The sequence below is a fragment of the Amia ocellicauda genome, chromosome 9 (assembly GCF_036373705.1).
Source record: "Amia ocellicauda isolate fAmiCal2 chromosome 9, fAmiCal2.hap1, whole genome shotgun sequence".
NCBI classification, from domain to species: Eukaryota; Metazoa; Chordata; class Actinopteri; order Amiiformes; family Amiidae; genus Amia; species Amia ocellicauda.
The window spans coordinates 20,787,314-20,798,204 of NC_089858.1; the positions used below are offsets into that span (position 1 = coordinate 20,787,314).

General features: G+C 37.3%; 1 protein-coding gene across 1 annotated transcript; it reads left to right on the top strand.

Moving 5' to 3' along the window:
* The first annotated feature begins 6,589 nt into the window (after positions 1-6,589).
* Positions 6,590-9,293, top strand: hrh3 (histamine receptor H3). Its single transcript, XM_066713698.1, is given in 5 exon segments — positions 6,590-7,066; positions 7,272-7,438; positions 7,903-7,953; positions 8,090-8,122; positions 8,125-9,293. Coding segments are annotated over 5 exon segments (1,239 nt in total). The 5' UTR covers positions 6,590-6,741; the 3' UTR covers positions 8,788-9,293.
* Positions 9,294-10,891: the final 1,598 nt, after the last annotated feature.

Sequence of the window (10,891 nt, forward strand, 5' to 3'; positions counted from 1 at the left end):
ACTTTAGGACTGGTAATTCCTCGGCAGTCTTTAGCAGGTGATGACAACCCAATTAGATGTCAGTTGCAATAAAGAAAACCTGAACATAATGTATTCTTGTGCCCAATGTAGTCATAGCAACCACAATGTTCAAAGCCATTCTGCCTTTCAAGAGGGTAGATATCCCACCCCTAATGACAGACCTAAGCTCTAAAAACAGACCTTCTCCTTTCAAACCTTTTTGCCTAATTGAATATCAAATCATGTCCTATTCTATATTCCTAGAAATACAAATATTATTCACAAGTTACAAAAAAAAAAGAAAGATCTTCTCTTCTCATCTCAGATGTGTTTCTGTATTTGTAGTGCTTGTCGAAAGGCCTGGCAAAATATCACAGGATAAAATATTAAAAAGCATACAAATCAGAGGAGGCAATTTGGCCCATTTGGTTTAATGTGATTTGGTATAGTGTGAGATCTGTGTTCAGTTCCATGCCTCTCCCAGTTCCAGTTCTCTTTATTCAAGACTGCCCCCATATATTTTCACTAATGCTCTTAGGATTTAGAATCCTTGACTAATGTTCATTTTACTGTTTTCAGAGTGAACCAATTCAGGACTGCCTGGAGTGACACAGCCCGAGAAACTCTATCACGTTCCCTTTAGGACCAAAGATTGGCATCTGAAGTCTGCTCCATGAGGTGCAAGCACTCTGGTGGGCGTCAGCAGCTGTGGTGCCAATGGAGTTTGTCGTGAGTCGGATTGACTCTTTATATTTAATAAAAAATGCAGAGTTACAATTTAATGCCACCTATAGCTAGGCTCACATGCCCAGGCATTTGCAAATGGTGACAACAGCATTTTTTTAAAGGATAAACATCTTACACGTGATTGGATTTCTTCAGACAAAAACAAATGCCACTCTCCTTACAATAACTCTTGGTGCTGTACATTTTTAAGCTTGTCCCAGCTATGTGAATTAGAGCTTCTCAACAATTGAAAGCAGTTTACATTTCTGAAATCTCTGTTCCTATCGTTAAGTAGAAGGCAACCTAAGGGCTGAATAATAATATCAATGTACAATAATAGGCTTTGGAAGCTTCTATGATAATTGACAATTGATCCTTTCCTCATTTTGATTTCTTTATTATACAATTATACAGAGAACATATTAAATAGAAATAATTTGCCTTAAAAGCATGCATACTCTAATTCGTCTTCAAAAACTACAGTCACAAGGGGCCTACCCAGTGAGTGTGTCTCAAGTGTGATTCACAGTACAATAACCTTCACTCTAATGTGTGCCCACATCTCTATTCAGATCTAAAAAATAATACAAGGTTAAAAGGCGTAATACAAAAAGATTCAGTTTCAATGAGAAGAACTGACACAGCATTCCATTCCATATTGCTGTAAAAAAGAAAAAACAGCATTCGTACAATATTGATTGTAATACGATGCATTGCTCTGTGTGCTTCTATATGTCACTTTAAATACCATTCTAAAAATAAAAAGTTCAACTTAATAAAATAAATAAATAAATAATCAAATTACTGAACATGTCGCTGTTATTATTATACAACCCAACATGGAGTATGAGCATGGAAGTTATTCTTACTGTATATACAGATATATATTTTAATGAATGAATCATGTTTTGTGCTCCGCCACTTCACAATCCATCCTTAAACCAAAACTAAAAATAACAAAATAGGAAAAGTAAGATTAAGCTGAGTCATTTATGTCTTTGCAATGCTCTGAATAAGTTGCAAACAAATTTAAAGAGCTGAGAAGAAACCTGGGATCCCCACTTTGCTATCACACAGCGTAGGATCACACAAACTAAACAAAAGAGGGGAAAAGATTGGCTCTTTATTTCTTTTTCATCTCCAACGCCCTGCAGCAAACTCTACAACAGGATTATGAGTTAAGGTGCCAAGTCTATCAAACCTGCATTCATCTGCCCACTGAAAACCCAGGTGGTGCGTTTAAAAGGTTTATATGTATGAAAGAGGAAGTAGTTAGGCTCTAGTGAATTTTTATTTATGTTTTTGTCTTCCACACTGAACTGTGCGATGACTGTATTCTTCAGCACTTGACAGTAAACACAGACCCCAGGTTGTACAGCCCATATTCAGTCCAGTCCATTAAAGATTTAGTAGAAAAGCTTCTAATTTAGTTGAGATGAGCTCTGAAGTATGGAGCAAGTACAACTTCAAGATAGAGACAGAAACCCAACTAGTGCATCCTCACTGTGTTTAAATTGCTGCTTTTTATTTATCATAAGAACAAGACAAAACGGCGGGAATTGAAATCCCACTGATTAGTGGCTAGTTAAGAGGGAGGATGAAGCTCTTAATCATTTGTGTGGTTCTGACATTTTCAGAGAAGTGCGTAAATGATACAGAACAGCTGCATCCTGTTTATTTATTTATTTATTTATTTTCTTTATTCAACCATTGAAAAATAGGAGGTGATTTTCTTATGAGCTGAAATGTCATGAAGGTCGTCATGCATGAAAGACTATTTAAGATGCTCAAAAGATGAGATGAAATTTGGCATATTGGCAATGTACAGTAGTGCAAGTGGTTCTTGTATTTTACTACAGTTTGTTAAAACTGGATTAGGTCCAAGACTGATGCATTAGATAATCATTCTTTTCCAATCATATGTTCTAGTTGTCTTTGCAGGAAGCAGATAAAAGCTATAATCTTCTTGCTTCATTGAACTAAGTTTGAAGCTGATTTTTATTTATTTTTTGACACGTTTCCAAACACATTCACAGTTAGATTCCACTAACATTGATTTTCACACTTGGTTTGCATAGCTGGCAGTGTATTTGATATTGTATTGTATCACTCTTTCTAATGGAGATGGTTTAAGAGACAGACAGTGTAGCTAGTGTCCTGTGTTTTATGCGACATGCTTTCTTAAACTGCACTTCATTCCTCCCAGTGCTAGGTTGTCCTGTACTTTGATTAATTAAACCACTTACTGATTAATGATCTCAACAGTTCTTTAATAATCTCAATTAGTCATTATATTAAGGCGCATTAGGGCATTGATTGATCAGCAACTGATACGGACATTTATTTAAAGGAAATGCACCCCTTTAGCACTAATACCTCCTATTGAAAATTATTTATTAGAATGTGAAAATAAATCATTTCAATGTTCCAGTTTACTAGTGGGAACATAATTTGTAACCCAAAGAGAAAAAAAACAACACACCTGGTTCCTGGAACTGATTCCCGGAACAATTTATATAATATACTGAATTAATAATATCAATGCTGTAACATAATTACAGACATAACATCATCATAAAAATGAAAGGTTGTTTGCAAGTATCACATTAAATATCACTTACAGTTTAATAAATGAAAATGTCCCGTGCATTACATTTTGCTATTAAATGTAGACGTCATCAGTTTGTTAACCTTTTTTCATAGAATGATATTGTTCTGTAAAAACTCAGCCACTCGAATAAGTACATCTTTCCTCATCTACAGAATTGGTAAAAACTAACAAAAAATTTACTTCCAAGTTAAATTGAGAAATAATTATTCAGCTTTAATGCAAAGTAATTTGAACCTTTGCACATCTGTAAGCAATTGCAGGAGATCCTTCTTAGCCTGAGTCTGTCTGGTGTCTACCTACATGACATTGCAAGGCATGTTTTCATGCAGTTTACATCCATAATGAATAAGATATTTTTAAAAGCTTCCCATTCATCAATCAAAAGGATATCTGCATAATGATTTCCACATTTTATAAAAAAAAATATTTCCTCATCTGTATAAAAATCATAGATATTCTTCCATAAAGTACTGTCATACAGAGACAACATATCTTCAGATATTTAAATTCCAGGTGTTATTATTATTTTATTTTCATTTTTTAACTATGGACAAATTATTTTGTAAATGAAAGCCATTTTTCTTTTTAGGTTTTACACATTGCTCTCTAGGCTTGGAGTATAACATAAACAGTTCCAGTGACAAATACTTCAAATAACTGAATATTGTTTTCTCTGAATTGGGTGCCTTCCTACAGCTCAGATACAATCTGTACTGCAGAAGAACATTTTGGCCTTCTCCTGACCTGTGGTGAGCCATTGATCTAGCTGTCTGAAGACAATTTCTGTTCTAGATTGTTTCATATTATTATATAATTCCCAGAATTGAACACAGATGTATGTAGAAAAGAAAGCAGCAATGACCTTACTTTATGCCCCTTTAATACAAATTTAAAAACAGAATAGCTCAAAGGCCATACGTTGTTTGCACCGAGATTAAGCAACCATCTGGCATTTACTGCAGTGTAGTAGGTGTGACTATTTTCTTTGACACTGCATCTCGAGAACAGAGAGGATATTACAGACACATTGTTGAAAGCTGTTTTTGGAAAGGCCAACAACACCTTCAACAACAAACACCTTCATAAACAGGGAAGATGAAAAATAATACAGAGGGTAATTGAAAATAAAAATAAAACAATAAACTCAATGGGAAAATAATGATTTTATGTCATTGTCCTATATAATAAAATAACTAAACTTACATTTCCACCATATCCCACCTGAAATAATAGAATCTCAAGGAATACATGTATTTTCTTTGTGTTCCACAACATTTTGATCATTATTGTCTTCTGTCCCTGGAAAACAGCTACTCGTAATCCAGTTACAGAAGATATTTATTTCCCAGCAAATACCAAATTGACCACACAGCATATATAGGTCTGCAGTAAAGAATCAATGATTATTTAATGAAGGCAAGACAGATCCTATTGTATTTAAGATATAAAAGAACAGGTGATAATGCTGCAGTGTAGAGGAATAAGTAGAAGACTCACAGTGATCAGATATGACATGTCATTTCCCTGCTATGTGTCTGACAATTAAGGTCTATTTTCTTACTTAATTATTTTTTGTCAAAGTCAATCAGATTCGTCAAAATGCTCAAATGTCTTGAAATAAAACTAATTTTGGCAGGGTAGTTACTGGCAGTATCTAGCGGCTGATATTTCTGATGAGCGCCCGGAGAATTCTGCAAATTGCATGCAGCTACTTGAAGAAGTAACCCCCACTGTGACACTCCTTCAAACAGGAGCAAAGAGACCTAGAAAATGTACAATAACAAATCCACTTTTCAATACAAGGAGGTGTTTGGTATTTGACTGCCTTTTCCCCTCTTACATAAAAGTATGGAATGACCACTTGCTGTGTTTTTCAAAGTAGATGACAGGCTGTTGTCAGAGATGAACTAAACAATTTGTCAAGTGAGAAAAAAATAATTCAAAACAGAAAGGTTATGAGGTCGTGATTTATCAACTAATACACAATGCTCCAGCAAAGTTCAGTTTTTTTATTCTTTATCTTTCTCCACAGAAAGCTTTCAAAATTTCATTTCAAAAGATTAATTTGAATACAATAGTTAATCTCACTGAACTGTGTGGGTGCTTCCTCCAGCAGGCAATATATTGCCATAGTATCCTTTTGACTAACACTGAAGGACAATTCATTAAAAATAAGTCACAGGTTTGAGCTATTTAAAAATGTAACTGCTGTGCAAATATTGTAAAAGTTAAATGTTATTAAAATGACTAATGCAGACATTTCTTTTATTTACTTATTTATTCTTCAGACCTTATGCATTCAAAAGTAAGGGAAGTCATAGTGGTGTGTTAAAGAGCAAGGGAAATTGATAAGGGACATTAACTGGCAAGATATGGTTATTGCATTTAAATATATATTTGATCTTGATAAGAAATTTGCCTTGAAAAATGCATCTATGCTAGGGGTTTGGCAGAACTATTTTGATCAGAGCGAACAGAAGCACCACTCGTGTAACACTAGAGCACTGCCTCGGATATCTATCTATCAGTTACCTGGTAACTGTAATTGCATTGCAAGATGGTTAGTGTGGATTAGCTATTCATTCTTCATAATTGTGCATGGTTACTGCTTAATACATTAAGAAGTCCCACAGTAATTCAAAGGAAATCTAGATGATTTCCTTCCTATGAAATATACCAAGCTAGGAATTAGATGTAATCAAGATATTTATGATTTGAGGTTATTAGATCTACCCAGCAGCCTTCACACTGAATTCAATGTTAAAGATAATGGGCACATCTCCTATGATATTTATTTCAAAACCAGGATTGAAAATAAAAGGCAGTTTCTCTTTAAACATGAATCTCTACTGAAGTATGAATGGCAAAGTCGGCCATTGAAAGAAGTGTAGAAGTGTGTGTTTATTTTCTTTATTTTGTATTTTTCTAATAAAGAATAATTGTGAATGTTTTCATGTTAGTTTTCAGTCTTGGTTCATGAACATGATTGTTAATGCATTTCACACACACACCATACCATAGAGAGAGAGAGAGAGAGAGAGAGAGAGAGAGAGATCGATAGACAGTGGACGTTAAAGTTGTCCTCCAAACAGTGCATTTTCCTCCTCTCTCTCTCTCTGTCTGTGAAGTTTGAGCCCATGAAGGATGCGGTTGATGTGCGTCTCTCCCTGGCAGATGTCACCCCCTCAGTGCGGAGCTCACACGCAGCCCACAGCACGCACGCGTCCTTGCCTGTATAAAAGATGCTGGATCTCCACAACATCTCAGATCCCCCTCCGTAACCCCGGCATTAGTCACACTCGTTTACGCATTGAGGGACTGGCGCATCGGTGCGCTTCTGTATGTAGGTGTGCAGCCTGTATGTTTCAGTGCTCAAGAATGCTCTTTGGCAAACAACTTCAGCGATGCAATCTGGATTTTCGGCTCCATCTCTGAACTATGAAACAATGACACCCGCTCCCTTCAGTGGCGACTCGGCGGGCGTGTGGCTGAATGACTCCCTCGTCCCCCTCGCAAATGTCTCGGCGAAGGAGGAGACCCGGCGGGCTCTGCACCACGGCCAGTTCTCCCCGTCCATCTCCGTCCTGCTGGCCGTGCTCATGACCCTGCTGGTCTTCGCCACTGTGCTGGGCAACGCGCTCGTCATCCTGGCTTTCTTTGTGGAGAAAAGTTTGCGCACTCAGGGCAACTTTTTCTTCCTAAATTTAGCTATAGCTGACTTTTTAGTGGGTGAGTATTTGCATTATGATTGGTACTGTTATCAGTAGTTGAAGTAATCTGGTATAAATGAAATACACCATCTCAGTTTCATTTCATACATCAATAAGAGTCATATTTAAATGAATAATGGATTCATGCCTCGTTTGAATGCGTTAGAGACCGATACGTTTTATTCAATGTCTGCATTGTGCACTTGTGTATTCTGTCTTTTTAGGGTGCTTTTGTATCCCGGTCTATATTCCTTATGTTCTGACTGGAGAATGGAAACTTGGCCGGGGTCTGTGTAAACTGTGGCTGGTGGTGGATTACATGCTCTGCACAGCATCCGTTTTCAACATCGTCCTAATCAGCTTCGACAGATTTATTTCAGTCACCAGAGCGGTAAGAGAGCCCTTTCTCCTGACATTGTCGAGATGGAGCTGTATTCAGGATTGTGGTGGAAAAAATATTTAATTAATGAATTAGAGACACTGAATGGAAATCTTTGTAACAATATACTACTGGTACAATTGTTTTTAATGCAATGATGTTTGTGTTTGGGAAGGGGGTTGTGTAGGGCAGTGGTTTTCAAACCGGTCCTGGAGTACCCCCTGCCCTGCTGGTTTTTGTTCCAACCAAGGTCTTAATTGCTTAATTGAACCCTTAATTGACCTAACAAAGCAATATAACAATCCTAGGTTGGAACAAAAACCAGCAGGGTAGAGGGTACTCCAGGACCGGATTGAAAACCCCTGGTGTAGGGTTTTAAATGTATGTGTGTATATAAATATACATACATATCAATGGTGATTTGTACTTCTCAACGTAACAAATGCTGATTATGATTCCATTCCCCTTCTCATCAGGTGAGCTACAGGTGCCAGAAAGGGGTGACAAGAGGTGCAGTGTTGAAGATGGTGAGTGTGTGGCTGGCTGCATTCCTCTTGTATGGCCCAGCCATCATCAGCTGGGAACATATTGCTGGGAAAAGCATTGTACCAGAGGGTGAATGCTATGCAGAATTTTATTTCAACTGGTATTTTCTCATGACAGCCTCTACAGTGGAGTTTTTCACACCCTTCATAAGCGTGACGTACTTCAACCTCAGCATCTACATCAACATCCGAAAGCGTAACCTCGTGAGGAACGATCACCTGACTGCAGGACCTGGGGACTGTGAAATGGAATTCCAAGGCCAGAGCAAGAGACCGCAGGTGTTTTTTGTAAAGACTGCAGCGCGGAGAAGCGAGGGGAAGAAAGCCAAAAGCTGCAGGGTTTCCAGTGCCAAAGTGTCAGTGGGAGACAGTGGTGGGAAAAAAACTGATTGCCAGTCCTTGGACTTGCCACCTTTGCAAATGGATGACCTAGTCCAAAAACATGGCAATAACTGTTACAACACTGTAGAGCAATTTTATGGCACACAATGTCGGTCTGATGTGGCCACTAGTATTGCTAGCCGCTTTAGACTTTCCAGGGACAAAAAGGTGGCCAAGTCTTTAGCAGTGATCGTTTGTGTGTTTGGTCTTTGCTGGGCTCCCTATACCTTGTTGATGATAATCAGGGCTGCGTGCCATGGGCAGTGTGTTCAGAACTATCTGTACGAGATCTCCTTCTGGCTCTTGTGGATAAACTCCTCCATCAACCCCATTTTGTACCCACTTTGCCACATGAGTTTCAGAAAGGCATTCATGAAACTGCTCTGTCCCAGGAAGCTAAAAATCCAGCCCCAGTATTTTGAGCAGAAGTGCTAAGAAGTACAAAAAACAACTTTGAAAAAGATTTGTTATTGATTCATTGTGGTCTACTGCACCTGTTCGTGAAATGCAAATCAACTCCTACTTCTGCTTGGTACTATGGACTCACTCATTTAAAGTGTCAATCTTTAATTCCAGCGTTATCTTAAATAGAAATTATGTTCGTTAGCATTAGAAAACTTGGACAGTGTGCATGAATGACAGATGGTTTCTCAAGCTGCCATAAAACAAACATTTGGCTATTAAATCAAAGGTTATATGTATAATTGTACGTTATTAAAGTTTCTGTATTTTCTTTGTTCATGTAATACCCATCATTTCATAATCATTTTCAGGATATTATAAAAGCACAGACCAAGGGCGTCTTTAATCTTAAATATTTCTCAATAACGGAGCATGTAAATGAGGAACCTGTAAAAGTGAACACTGGAATGGGGCAAGCCTTGTTTGTGGAAATGGCAGGTTCAAAAGAGGTTTGTTTTTGGTTAAAATTTTTTTCTTTTTTTAAACAAGCTGAAAATAATACACTGCGAATTTTACCACCCAGTCTTTCAAAAACCTAAAACGCAAGGATTACAAACTAGAAATTGGACAACCTGAACTCTGCAGTGCCATCAAGATTAAGGCTTACTTCAATCCTTACAGTTGTACAACTGCATCATCTTGAACCCTGTAATTCAAAATCATCAAAAATAAAACACCCAACTAGACCTGCAAATAAAAGTCAGTTCCTAGGCAACGGATGGTCAGCTGCTCTGACTAGGCAATATCTTCATGTACAGAAGATGAAATCGTGCCGTTACCCATTATAATCTTGCTTAACTTATTACTGGCCAATATCAATGTTAGAAAAGCAATGCAAATGATGTTTGGTTCTTCAACAGATACCTTAACAATAAACAAGTGCCAGAATTGTATTGTAAATATAAGTAGAACATTTAAGCAAACTACATTATCCATTTTAGGATTGATTCTAATTTGCATATATTTGAACAGATAATGTGCAAAACCCAAAATTAACTGGGATGATTAAGCAGCCACCTTCAGGACATTCACTGGGTTAAAAATCATCCAAATGTCACCTTGATATTTTTCTGTCTAATGTGCAATTTACTGTGCTTATTAGCAAATCAAGCCCAATTTAAATAGTTGAATCCCATGGTACCATTAATGCACATTTCATCACAGCACAGACTGAGTGGCCTTCTAAAATGTATGACATTGGGTCCTAAACACACTTTATCACACAAATGCAATTCTCAACTATCAATAAAAGCTTTATTTTTGGGTGAGTCAGGCAGTAAAACAACATGCTTAGAGTGGAGGATATATTCTTTACACTGGAGGCTGCTGACATGCAGTTATGGTATGAGTGGACTACCAGCTCCAGTCCAAAGTAAAAATGAACAAGCAACAATAGAGTTGTTGGAATATGCTCTGCTTACCAGGCAGCAGAAACACTCATGGTTTGGTACCCACGGGACTGTGGATCTGTCAATACCATGGTTCTGCGGCTTGTATTCCTGCCTTGCACTCTGAAATTAAACGTGTTTTCCAGGACACAGGAGTGCAGTTGTCATCTCTCTTGGGCCAGTGTATTAGCTATATTGTGTAAGGAGTCTTCCCTTTGAGTTGATACTGCACTATATCAACTTTTATATTAATTTATTTATACATACACAGGTGTAACGCCCACACCACTGATTAGCTATTGAAGGTCTCTAAACAAGTTTCTACATGAAGATTTCTGGATGTAAATGTTGGTAAGAAAGATACTGTACAAATGCAAGAATAGAGTAAAAGGTTAAACAAACGGCTAACCCAGCCTTTACCTTTACAAACAAGATCTCTCCCGACAAAGTATTAAAGAGCAGGCTGTTACCAGTCAGATTCAATTGATTATCAACCATACATAGATCAGTAATGCTGTTCCTACAACAACAGGTAAAGTGCAAATTACTAAAAACTATATCAGTCTTACCCTCTATAATGTTGAATAGAATATGGTTATTATAAACCAATTTTAAACCAATCCTTGAATATGCCATTCACACATATGCCATTTTTCAACATATATACGATTCTAAATGTATATAAAACA